Here is a 14,275-nt window from a genome sequence, read left to right as displayed (position 1 = left end):
CATTATGGTATATTGTGTGCCCCACAAAATACCATAGATTGTGTTCCTAGGGAGGCTCTGCAAAACAGTTTTTTTTTCTGTTCAATGTGCATGAAACCCCCACTCAATACGAAGGACAGATCTATAAAGCAAACACTAACATAGCTCGTCAGAACAAATGTCAGACTTACAATACATAGAGCATGAGGCGTCAGGCGTTGTTCAGATGCTTTTGCACTGAATTTTGATCTTTTTAAGCTCAGAGAGTGTTTGGGTAGAAGCAGCTAGAACCACCAGCTAACACACATACTCAGTCTCTCACACAATCATCAATTCCCAACCCAGTAATCACAGTAAGGCCGAAATACTGGCTGCCACCTAGTGACCGTCTTCTCCAATAATCATGAAATATCTCTGTGGCTCGCGCCCCCACTCTGACCATAATTCTCCTTTACTGCAGACAGCTCCAATAAAGGATTACAATTACAATTAAAGTAATGAGCAAAGAGGAAAAAAGACAAATCTAAAAGGAAGGTTCCCTAGACAAACTAAAGTGCAGCCTAGTTCTGACAGACTAAGTAACACCCTACTGGACCCATTACTGAATATCATTGCTTATTCTGTCGGAATAAGGAATATGGAGTGTTGTAACAGTTTGTTCAATATCAAAACACATAGGCCTTTCTAAATAAATTTGACATCAGTGAGAGGCTTCTTGTTTTCAGACATGTTGTCTTATGTTTAAAAAAAATTAAAATAGAGAAGATTTTCCTCCATTACAAAACTAGTACTGTAGCCTAGTAGTTAGCTAAATGTGGCAAGCTAGGTGACTTCAATGTGTTGGCTATTATTCACCCATATCTGATTGGTGTCAGATTTGTAGTCCTCAGTTTATAGCTTGCCGCTTTAAAAAGTTGTCAAATGTTTTACACATTTCAACAATTCTTCATTTGCATTTTGTTCAAATGTTGGCTATGGAGGACAAATATTATTTTTTAACTACTTGGGGGGGGGGGGGGGGGAATCACAAGTTAGGCTTCCTGATATCACTATCATGTCACATGGGCCTTAGACCCCAACAGGATCAAAATGTTGTTTTCAAAACAGGCATTTGAAGAACATACATGGCCTTCAGCACGTATTCACATTTTGTTGTGTTAAAGCCTGAATTTAAAATGGATTAAACTGAAAAATGTGTTCATTATTATTTTTATTATTACAAATTAAAAATTTAAATCTGAATCATCTTGAGTCAATTATTTAACCCCTTTGTTGTGGCAAGCCTAAATAGTTTCACTTGTAAAAAAATGTGCTTAACAAGTCACATTAAGTTGAATGGACTCACTCGGTTGTGCAATAATAGTGTTTAACAGGATTTTTGAATTACTACCTCAACTCCCTACCCCACACATACATATAATTGTAAGGTCCCTCAGGTTGAGCAACAAATTTCCACCACAGATTCAACCACAAAGACCAGGGAGATGTTCCAATGCCTCACAAAGGGCACCTATTGGCAGACATTTAATGGCTGTGACAGGACAAAACTGAAGATGGATCAACAACATTGTAGTTACTCCACAACACTAACCTTATTGGCAGAGTGAAAAGGAAGCCTGTTTGCAATAAGGTATAAGTAAAACTCTAACATTGGTGGCAAAGAAATTAACTTTATGTCCTGGATACAAAGTGTTATGTTTGGGGCACCACTTCATATTTTCAAGCATGTTGATGGCTGCATCATGTTATGGGTATGCTTGTCATCAGCAAGGACAAGGGATTTTTGGGTGGGATAAAAATAAACAGAATAGATCTGAGCACACGTAAACTCCTAGAGGAAAACCTGGTCCAATCTGCTTTCCAACAGACATTTGCTTTTTTTTCTTCCAATTTGACAGAGTAATTTGTGTATATTGTTATTTTTTTGTTAACAATCTATTTGAATCCCACTTTGTAACAATAAAATGTGTGGGTAAAAAGGGGTGTCAATACTTTCTGATGGCACTGTATGGCATGGGAACAGGGAAGAATAGCAGAAGAAAAGGGGAAAATGAGGTGGAGAGGTAGAGATAGACCAGGGGGAGCGGAAGCAGTCTTGACCCATGCCACTGGCAGTACTTCCAACGTATACGTTGGCATCTCTTCAGCCCCCCCCCCCAACTCCTAGGCTTTATGCATTTTCTCTCTCTCTCTAGCTAGCTAGCATGATGGTGATAGCAGAGGGGCTACGGAAATTCAGAGACTGCTGAGCCAAAACAGATCACTTCAAAGTGCCTTATTTAACGCTCGCTAAATTTTTCATCACAGTCGCTTAATATCCTGGGGAAGGGGAGCTTTTGAAGTTGTGTGAGACCGGGATGTTCTTCTTACAACTTTCCCCCCCTCCCATTACCTCCTCCCTCTGCTCCTCCAACCCATCACCCCTAAACACACATGCGCATATAGGCCTACTGTACACACACACACACTATACACGCACCCACACACATAGTTGTACACACACAGTTGTACACACACACACACACACACACACACACACACACACACACACACACACACACACACACACACACACACACACACACACACACACACACACACACGGTTCCCTGAGGGCCAGCTGTACACAACACTTCCACAGCATCATGTAGAGCCCCAGCCTATGCAGAGACACAGTATGGGAGACACAGCAGCCAGCCAGTGAGATTGAAACAACCTGCTCCTCTTCTCTTTCTTTCCAGAGGTCATGCCCGTTAGCATATCCACATTGAATGGTGCGAGCTGGGGTTGACAAACAAACATGGTTCTATTTTTCTGATGACAACGATTGGAGTTTTTTTTCCAGAGAACTAGATAGAATTGGGAGGGGGAAGGACAGATTTGATGGGGGGCAATGAGGGTAAAAGAAGCAAGATGGCGAGAAGGAGAGGCAGTGAGTGGCAAAGCGAGGACAGAGACGGGGGAGTGAATGAGAGGGACAACCCCAGCCCCCAAGGCAACAGCGGTAGCTGGGAGCGACTGACTAGTACTCCAGTGAACCGGAGGGAGCGCTCGGTCTGTGCCAGCCCGCTGAGAGAAAAACTGCAGGTCCAAACCTGCTCCTTCTCAGTGTCTCACCCTGGCCGAGGCGGTGGTGGCAGTGGCTTCACCCGAGCTACCGAGCCGTTCGGTGAACCAGGGCCCGCTGATCGGGCGAGGTGAGTCAGAACCTGTTAACATTGACTGGTGTCCCTAGCCTGACAATCAGACGCGTGCGTGCACACACACACACACACACACGCACGCACACATACCTAGAAGCCTCCTCCCTACAACCCCTGCCAGCAGTCCCCTTCCTCTCATCCAGATAAAATGCTTTCAGACACAAATTTCAATTATTCACCTCATCCAAATAATGCCATGTGACAAGAATTATCCCTACTGTAATAATCCACTTAACTGGGAAAGAGCAGCTCATCAAAAAGAGAAAGGAGAAAAAGAGGAGGGAGGGGGGGACATGTCAACCATGTCTTGAACCAGGACCTTCATAACAAGAATATATCCTCTTTTTAAGAATGGGGGAGAAGGCGGGGGTAACACACTTGGATAAAGATGAATTAAATTGAAATAAAGCCTAGGAGAAAACTACAACAATCAATGACCCCATGACAGGATTAAATCAGCCTCGGTAGTAGCGAATGAGAAAGGTAAGAGTGAACACTAAGACAATGTGTCACAGATGTATTCAAGAATACATATCGGATCCCTGTTATGAGGCGCACCAGTGCGTTGACGTGTGTAAGATATTAGGCTACTAGTGCCACTAGGTTACTAGTGCGGTGGGTACAGTACGTGGACCCATAGCAAGCACCCATAGTGCCCAAACAGTCTCACAGACTGTCATGAGCGTATCTAAAGCAGTTTAGATACCTTTCACTCCACTTATCACTTTTGGCCAATTCCACAGTAACAGAATGATGTTGAAACTCAGATTTGTTTGTTTAAAATGTATGCCAAAAAAAACACAAAAAAACAATTATTGCAAAAAATTGTTTTACTTTCTGTAAAGTTTTCTGTGGAAGTCATTAAAAGTAGTCCTTGTGCATCGAGTCGTATGGTTTGTTTAACTTTGCAATCAATGTTCTTTTGTTTGAAATACATTTTTTAAAGGGGAAAATCTGTCTCTGCATCATTCTGTTACTGTAGAATTAATCTTACTCACACATTAGAACGACATTCGGACCACAATGGAGGTAGATCAAAGCTTTGTACAACAATTCAAACATCCAATCGACCCCTGACTTTAAAGAGACATATCAATGTAGCAGAACAGTTCAAAAAGTCCCTTTTTTTAATTCCTCAAAGACAAAACACTAGAAGTATCATCTTATTAAGAAGCCTATTAGATAGTCACTGGTTCCAAAGTGACTGTCAGATAATTGGTCCCCTTGAACAATGAATGATAGCTGGACAATCTTCCATCTTACAAGCTACAACAAAGTTCATGATAAGAATGAACATTCACTGCTTTTTTATTTTTAAGTGGACTGATATGTGGACTGATATGTAAGCTGCATAGCTCACATACTGTATCTGTGTGACAAGGTTTGTCTTAACTTAAACGTATCCTGTAAGTGACACCTTGTGTGGACAGGAGGCTACCTAAACAAGAATGACTACAATAAATATCCTTGGATACAACATTTAAAATGCAAGCAAGATCCTATGTGGTTGTTTGGTGTTGAAATGACCATTTACCTATTTCACTGTATTTGTTTTAATGGCCAATTCATCATGCCATTAAATTGTTGCACATCATGCCATTAAACTTACAACAACAAAAAAAACAGTACTTTAACAGCATTATGAAAGGTTTGAAAGGAGCACAGATTATGATGCAAAATAAAATGAGGCCTAACGGACTTATGTTAAGAATAAACTAACTAGCAAGGAAAACGCTTTTCATCTGTGGTTTAGGAGGAAAATCATACATGACATAAGGGAATAAAAAATGGAAACATGCAGGGCGTGGTAGTGGGCAATTAAAATGTAGTCCTACAGCCCCTTTGAAAGAGACTTACAACAGCTAATAAAAAGATAAGCTATTCAATACCAATCTGTAACACACGTTTACAGAAAATAAGAAGCATTCTTCCAGGAAAGGGTCATTTAATTTCACATCAGTCAAAGTCAACAAAACAGTGTTGAACTATCTAAACATGTTCATGAAAAACAGTATTTTTTGACTTATCTAAAATTTTAAGAAATCCTGTTTAGCCTTAGTTTTGATTGAATAGGGCTTTGTGTTCACTCTATGCATAGTGAAAATAGGACTAGAAATAAGCTGGTAAACAGTGGATGGTTTCACTTGGTTAGTTGTGCAGAACACAGTGATGTCATCTTACCAGTGCTTCTCTGGGGGCAACTTCATCTCTGGACAGAGCACGAGGCTGAAAACATGAACAGATGCTTGGATTAGAGCTCCACCTACTGGCAATGTGGAGTGTGCGGGTTGGATTTGTCTAATATTTCAGCAAATGATACTCAGAAGTACACTGCCACAGGGGACATTCATGTAGCCTGAATAGCCTATCTCTGTACACAGTCGGCACATGCTTGAAAATCCAAGATGCCAAAGGTTAGATGAACATGTGAATTACAGCAGCCTGAACAAAATATCTATATAGTATAGAAAAGCAGGTTAAGGACTATTAGATCTTTAGTATATTAGTCAGATAATACTAAATAGCTTAGGACTACACCATTTGAAGACTAAATATCTTAGTACAAAATCTAGGCCTAATTTATCAAAAGGGTTTCTAAAAACAACATTAGGCATGGGCCAACTATCAATAGCCTAATTAGAACAACTTTGTATTAAGAGGATATTGACATAGTACAATGGTAACATTCACAAAATGGAGAACAAAACATCCTTAACATTGTCAGGACATTTTATTTAGTGTATAATAATACAAATGTAATATATGTCCGTTTCGAGAGTCCCATGCCCAGAGGCCCAGGTCTGCCTGAAGGGTATGATAGGGTAGAAGACGACATTTAAGATAAGGTCTGAATCATTTACATTTCGGAAATCAAATTATGTTATCTTGTCTGTCTCAGTTCCGCATGTAGGCCTGACACTGTTAGTTCGGTCTTCACAGCAATGGATGACAAAGCAAATGTTGCACTAATTCATGGGTTGCTAATGTAAAGTAAGCACATTATTGAGGGCCTAAAACATTTAGGCTAGTCTAGTTGAATCAGTTGGAGGAAAAAAATCTTCAGACAGTTCCATTCACTTGTCACATTTCGGCCATAAACCTGATAAATTTCTGTAATACTGCACCAGCTATATTGTATTTGTAGTTCCTGAAGCATAGGCTTAATCTCCATTTTGACATTCTGTAGGAAACTGTTACATGACACGACTACGGCTCGGACCCAGGTCAACTCCAGACAGGCTACAATACAGTGTATTCGGAAAGTATTCAAACCCCTTGACTTTTTCCCACGTTACACCCCCCACCCCCCCATCAATCTACACATAACTCATAACCAAGCAAAAACAGGTTTATAGAAATTTTTGCAAATTTATTAGAAATAAACTGAAATATTACATTTACATAAGTATTCAGACCCTTTATTCAGTACTTTGTTGAAGCAACTTTGGCAGCGATTACAGCCTCAAGTCTGCCACTCCTACATTGTCTTGGCTGTGTGCTTAGGGTAGTTGTCCTGTTGGAAGGTGAACCTTCGCCCCCAGTCTAAGGTTCTGAGTGCTCTGAAGAAGTGTTTTCATCAAGGATCTCTCTGTACTTTGCTCCATTCCTCAATCCGGGCAAGTCTCCCAGCCCCTATCGCTGAAAAACATCCCCACAGCATGATGCTGCCACCACCATGCTTCACCGTAGGGATGGTGCCAGGTTTCCTCCAGATGTGACACTTAGCATTCAGGCCAAAGAGCTTAATCTTGGTTTCATCACACCAGAGAATCTCGTTTCTCACGGTCGGAGTCCTTTAGGTGCCTTTTGGAAAACTCCAACGGGCTGTCATGTGACATTTACTGAGGAGTGGCTTCTGTCTGGCCACTCTACCATAAAGGCATGATTGGTGGAGTGTTGCAGAGATGGTTGTCCTTCTGGAAGTTTCTCCCATCTCCACAGAGGAACTCAAGAGCTGTCAGATTGATCATCGGGTTCTTCATAACCTCCCTGACCAATGCCCTTGTCCCCCGATTGCTCAGTTTGGCCAGACAACCACCAAGGCTCTTCCTAGAGCTGGCTATAAACTTATTTTTAAGAATGGAGGCCACTATGTTCTTGGGGAACTTCAATGCTGCAGAAATGTGTTGGTACCCTTCCCCGGGTTGGTGCCTCGACACAATCCTGTCTCGGGTCTCTACAGACAATTGCTTCGGCCTCATGGCTTGGTTTTTGCTCTGATAGGCACTGACAAATAGTTAAGAAGTTAGATTAAACAACTCCTTTGTCAGATAAATGTTTTGAAATTAAACATGTATGGAAACAGGTGAATTAACACTCCTCAGTTAGCAGGCTCAAGCAAGCTAAAACCCACATGATGGCAAAAACTAACTAGCAGAAATTGTTAACAAGTTATAAATTATTAAAACATTTTTCTGTAGGCTACTATCTACTAGTTAACAAAAAAAAACATGTCATAACATATACTCACCCAGTATTGTAATCAAAACTTACCAGAAAGTGTGTCGTCCTTAGCTCAGACAGTGTAGCAGTATCTCATTTGTGTGCAAGATCTTGAGAATCAGCTGTACATGTGAAGGAATAATCAGCTGTGCATGCAGAGGGTTGCAATTCCATTGAATTGGGGATAGTTTATGCCACAAGACCTAGAATTGCCTTGTGTATCCCACAAAAAAAGGTTCCCCGTTAAGCTATTTTTTTATGAATTTAAGCAAAATTCCAGGACTCAACTTCCCATGGAAAATTTCCAGAAAAACCCTAGAGCTAACTGTAAAGTTTTCTGAAGGAGGAATAATGGTCTGGGCCTGTTTTTCATGGGCTAGGCCCCTAAATTCCATTGAAGGCAAATCTAAATGCTACAGCATACAATGACATTCTAGAACATTCTACGCTTCCAACTTTGTGGCACCTCTTTAAGGAATACCTAGGATAGGATAAGTAATCCCTCTCACCCCCCCCCTAAGTTTTAGATGCACTATTGTTAAGTGACTGTCCCACTGGATGTCATAAGGTGAATGCACCAATTTGTAAGTCGCTCTGGATAAGAGCGTCTGCTAAATGACTTAAATGTAATGTAAATGTTTGGGGAAGGCCCTTTCCTGTTTCAGCATGACAATGCCCCTGTGCAAAGAGCGAAGTCGATACAGAAATGGTTTATCGAGATCGGTGTGGAAGAATTTGACTGTTAGCATTAGCGGCGAACAATTAGCGCCTGACAAGATTTAGGGCAACTTACTAAGAAGAGACAAACTTGCTGATGTAAGAAACACAAACTTATCGTGTTATTATAGAATGCTAGTGGATTTAAATTAAGAAGCAAAGTGAAAACAGCATTGTTGTCATCAACATTGTGGTTGAGTAACATTGAATACACTCCTTGAGTGACAGGGTAGGTCTGGTCTGTGGCTAGGTCTGTGTGGATAGTGGCTCGGAGAGAAAGAGTGGAGAGAGATGACTCAAGTAGCGAAGTAAACTATGAAAACTGACACATGGCTTATCACATTTAACAAACCAAACCTTCAAATACCTCTATAGAAGGTAAAGTAAATATCATAAAATACGGTATACAACCTAGCCCTACTGCACAGAGATGTTGTCTGGTAATGGTATTGAAAACAATAAGACTGCCATGTTCAAATGAAACATTTCAGTCACTAGTCCATTTCTCCATCGAAGTCTTGGGCTTGTAGGACATTTCTTCTTATGAGTATTGCACCATTGGAATAGCCCTCTCAGATAGCTGGCATTTCTTAGACTATTCAAGGGGAGTTGGGTTGAAGCATTTAAGGTTGATAAGGTAAAACTTAAAAACAATCATCTCTAGCCGGCTTCCACACAGTACCCTGTCCTGAACCTTTGAGACTGCTAATGTAATAGTTTAGCTTCTGTCCCTCTCCTCGCCCCTACCTGGGCTCGAACCAGGGACCCTCTGCAAACATCAACAACCACCTACCACGAAGCATCGTTACCTATCGCCCCACAAAAGCCACAGCCCTTGCAGAGGAAGGGAAACAACTACTTCAAGGTCTCAGAGCGAGCGATGTCGCCGATTGAAAGGCTATTAGCGCGCACCCCGCTAACTAGCCATTTCACACCGATTACACTAACATATGTACATAGAGTCATTGATTGGTCACTGTAATAATGTTTACACACTGTTTTACCCACCACTATATGAACAGTACCAGACAAAAGTTTGGACACTTACTCATTCACAGGTTTTTCTTTATTTTTACTATTTTCTACACTGTAAAATAATAGTGAAGATATCACAACTACGAAATAACACGTATGGAATCATGTAGTAACCAAAAAAAAAGGTGTTAAATAAATTTGATGACAGCTTTGCACACGCCTGGCATTCTCTCAACCAGCTTCACCTGGAATGCTTTTCCAACAGTCTTGAAGGAGTATTGCTTCAGAATGCTAAGGTAACCATGCATGTTAAGTATGCCTTGAATTCTAAATAAATCACCGACAGGGTCACCAGCAAAGCACCTCCATGCTTCACGGTGGGAACCACATGCTGAGATCATCCGTTCACCTAGTCTGCATCTCACAAAAGACACAGCGTTTGGAACCAAAAACCTCTGGACTCATCAGACCAAAGGACAGATTTCCATCAGTCTAATGTCCATAGCTCATGTTTCTTGGTAGCAAGACGACCATGAAAGCCTGATTCATGCAGTCTCCAATGAACAGTTGATGTTGAGATGTGTCTGTTACATGAACTCTGTGAAGCATTTATTTGGGCTGCAATCTGAGGTGCAGTTAAATCTAATGAACGTATCCTCTGCAGCAGAGGTATTTCTGGGTCTTCCTTTCCTGTGGCGGTCCTCATGAGAGCCAGTTTCATCATAGCGCTTGATGGTTTTTGCTACTGCACTTGAAGAAGCATTGAAAGTTCTTGAAATTTTCCGGATTGACTGACCTTCACGTCTTAAAGTAATGATGGACTGTCGTTTCTCTTTGCTTACTTGAGCTGTTCTTGCCATGATATCGACTTGGTATTTTACCAAATAGGGATATCTTCTGAATATCAGAACATGATCAGAACATAAGTGATTGCATTAAGGAAAGAAACTCCACAAATTAGCTTTTAACAAGCCACACCTGTTAATTGAAACACATTCCAGGTGACTACCTCATGAAGCAGGTTGAGAGAATGCCAAGAGTGTGCAAATCTGTCAAAGGCAAAGGGTGGCTACTTTGAAGAATTTGATTTGATTTGACTTTGATTTGTTTAACACTTGTTTGGTTACTGCATGATTCCATATGTGTTATTTCATAGTTGATGTCTTCACTATTATTCTACAACTTAGAAAATAGTTTTTTTTAATGAAAAACCATGGAATGAGTAGGTGTCCAAATGGTACTGTATTTTAGTCTTTGTTCATCCTATATGTACACACATGTTCTATTCATATACTGTCCATACAGTCTATATACACACCATTCACATACAGTACATATATATTTCTTTATATTCCGGATTTTGACATCGACCGTTTTGATAGGTCTTAATTTCTTGTTCTTTTTTCTACTTTTGGATAATGTGTGTATTGTTATTGTATTGCTCGAGATTGCTGCATTGTTGGAGCTAAAAACATGAGCATTTCCCTGCACCTGCGATAACATCTGCAAAACTGTGTATGCGACCAATAAACTTTGATTGGAATTGCTTTCATAGAGGACTATTTTTAATTGTGAGGATGAACACACACTTTGTTTTCATCATGAGCAAACGTTATTGGTTTTCTACCCAAAGTTGCAAATCCATTTTATAAACACAGGAGACCAGGAAACTGGATAAAAGAGTGGGGCAGTATAGCAGGAACAGCTCAATTTAAAAGGTCAAAACTTGATACTATCATACTGTATAATGGGATATTAAGGTGAATGACTTAATTGACTAACATCTCTGAACAGGGAAAAGGACTCTAACCATCACCACATTTAATGGAAAAGCATTAGGCCACATGGTATGAAGAAACAATACTCCAAGCCACTGCTTCATACTACTTGTCAGACAGAGACAACTCCTATTGCATACTGGTCTTTGGGGTGGGCTTAGTGTAGAGTTTGAGTGGGGGGGTGACTTTTGACCATTTTTGGGAATTCCTCATGTCTTAATTATGGATGTTGGGTACTATGTTTGTTGAATATCATATGACTCCTTTAAAGTATGATGGCCAATTTGGGTGCAATCAATTTGCTTAATTTCTCAAAGATCAAACTATATTTCAACACACTTAATCAATGTGATTTCTAGCTGGGCAAGTGGGAGTGCGGTGGTAGCTCACCTATTCGTTTGCTCATCTATCACTGATCAGAAATATTTAGCATGCTATAACGTAGCCTAAATCAAGTGTAGGCCTATCATTTTGCTCGATCGCATATAGGCAACTCCAAAATCCTGCGGATGGTGTGAAATATCAACATGAGACTAAAATGTGTTCGAAGATTATAGCAATCTATACTTTCAATCTGTATTTTCACAAAGATACCTTCGATGTAAGACCCTACACCACAAAGCAGAGTGAGGGTAGGAAATATAGGTTGACCGATTATGATTTTTCAATGCCGTTACCGATTATTGGAGGACCAAAAAAGACCGATGCCATTTGAAATCGGATGATTTTTATATATATTGTAATAATGACAATTACAACAATACTGAATGAACAATGAACACTTATTTTAACTTAATATAATCCATAAATAAAATTATTTAGTCTCAAATAAATAATGAAACAGGTTCAATTTGGTTTGAATAATGCAAAAACACAGTGTTGGAGAAAAAAGTAAAAGTGCAATATGTCCCATGTAAAAAAGCTCATGTTAAAGTTCCTTGCTCAGAACATATGAAAGCTGGTGGTTCAATATTCCCAGTTCTTCAATATTCCCAGTTAAGACGTTTTAGGTTGTAGTTATTATAAGGCGTCAACTATTTCTCTCTATACCATTTGTATTTCATATACCTTTCACTATTGGATGTTCTTATAGGCACTTTAGTACTGCCAGCCTAATCTCGGGAGTTGATAGGCTTGAAGTCATAAACAGTACTGTGCTTCAAGCATTGCTAAGAGCTGCTGGCAAATGCAGTAAAGTGCTGTTTGAATGAATGCTTACGAGCCTGTTGCTGCCAACCGCCGCTCAGTCAGACTGCTCTATCAAATATCAAATCATAGACTTAATTATAATATAATAAACACAGAAATACGAGTTTTAGGTCATTCATATGGTCAAATCCGGAAACTATCATTTTGAAAACAAAACATTTATTCTTTCAGTGAAATAAGGAACCGTTCCGTATTTTATCGAACGGGTGGCAACCCTAAGTCTAAATATTGCTGTTGCATTGTACAATCTTCAATGTTGTTGTTAATTATGTAAAATTCTGGCAAATTAGTTGACAGTTCGCAACGAGCCAGGCGGCCCAAACTGTTGCATATACCTTGCCTCTGCTTGCACTGAACGCAAGTTGAAATTGAACCCAATTTCCCTAGTTAATATTGCCTGCTAACATGAATTTCTTTACACTAAATATGCAGGTTTAAAAATATATACTTCTGTGTATTGATTTTAAGAAAGGCATTGATGTTTATGGTTAGGTACATTTGTGCAAAGACTGTGCTTTTTTCAGCAATGTGCTTTTCTTAAATCATAACCCGTTTGGTGAAGTTGCAGTAGGCTGTGAATCGATGATAAATTAACAGGCATTGATTATATGCAACGCAGGACAAGCTAGTTAACCTAGTAATATCATCAATCATGTGTAGCTAACTAGTGATTATGTGAAGATTGATTGTTTTTTATAAGATACATTCAATGCTAGCTAGCAACTTACCGTGGCTCCTTACAACCTACTAGGTCCTTTTGACGCTGCACTCGCGTAAAAGGCAGTCAAGCCTGCCACAGTTTCCTCGTCGATTGCAATGTAATTGGCCATAATCGGCATGGAAAAATGAAGATTACCGATTCTTATGAAAACTTGAAATCGTCTCTAATTAAATCGGGATTAATCGGGCGACCTCTAGCAGGAAAGAGATGAAACGTGGATCAAAAAAGCATGGGCTTGCCATGGGCTCTGTTTCAACATATCCTTTTTTTATATGACAGCGGTTCCGCACGTTGTCGTGACACAAGTTGTGTGGGAAAAATATTATTTGTATTTTATTTTTTATATTTCCATTATATTCTTAGCCTTTGGTGTTGACTGTGATCAGGTTAGCCTAAGTCTGTCTTGTCTATTTACTTAACAAAATAACTATTGATTTCATGCGAATATGCCTTCTATTCTTTTGAAAATACATTTTATTATAGTGTTTCTTAGGACCTGCCTAAAATGAATTAATAATGGATTTTTTTGGTAATGGTGTATATTCAATGGATTTATTCAAATAGTCCACCCACATGGGACTACATCTCCTCCCAATCCAGCCAGTATATGCATGGAGAAAAAACATTATTATCCTGGCAAGAATGTGATAAATGAATTGGGCTCTAAAAAAAACATTGACCGATTATACTTTTTTTTTTACAGGCAACATGCCGTAAAGTCTGTCTGTAAAGGGCATACGTGTGTCTTTTTTATTTTAAAGCTTATTTCTCGCTGATATGAAAGATAAGGGGCATGTCAACATATGTTTAGAAAACCGGTTTGAAAGCTTTGACTAATTGCTTTTCTAAAACAAAACGTCGAAATTGTAGTTCGCATGGGGCCAAATGTGGGAAAATGTAAACGCTGAAAACCCTATATATGGAGGAGGATTTTCGAGCGCTATTACTTCGCTAGCTAGAGCATTGATATTTTCGATTCTCGTTGAACTATTACCTACCTAGACACCATGATAGCTACATGACTTTCACATGTATAGAAAGTATGGGTAGTGTCGTGTCGTGGCCTTCACCTGTCAACACAGAAACATTGAAACTTTTTCGAGCTAGCAAGCTAGACCAAGCTAGCAACTAACGTTAGCTGTCTAGCTTAATCATAGCTAATTCATAGGTTCAAGCAAATGTAATTCATAGGTTCAAGGAAGTGCAATATGCAACTACAAACCATTATATAAGGTATGAAAGTATAAATA

The 14,275-nt window shown here is 39.6% G+C and overlaps 1 protein-coding gene across 1 annotated transcript in view; it reads right to left on the bottom strand.

Annotated features, from left to right (window-relative positions):
• Window positions 1-14,275, bottom strand: part of pex14 (peroxisomal biogenesis factor 14) — a 101,217-nt gene that overhangs the window by 86,594 nt on the left and 348 nt on the right. The window contains exon 2 of the mRNA XM_046343845.1: window positions 5,364-5,408. Coding sequence (XP_046199801.1) covers window positions 5,364-5,408 — 45 coding nt within the window. The remainder of the gene's footprint in view (window positions 1-5,363; window positions 5,409-14,275) is intronic.

The sequence above is a fragment of the Oncorhynchus gorbuscha genome, linkage group LG03 (genome assembly GCF_021184085.1).
Source record: "Oncorhynchus gorbuscha isolate QuinsamMale2020 ecotype Even-year linkage group LG03, OgorEven_v1.0, whole genome shotgun sequence".
Lineage (NCBI taxonomy): Eukaryota > Metazoa > Chordata > Actinopteri > Salmoniformes > Salmonidae > Oncorhynchus > Oncorhynchus gorbuscha.
This window is presented reverse-complemented; position numbering and strand designations above follow the sequence as displayed.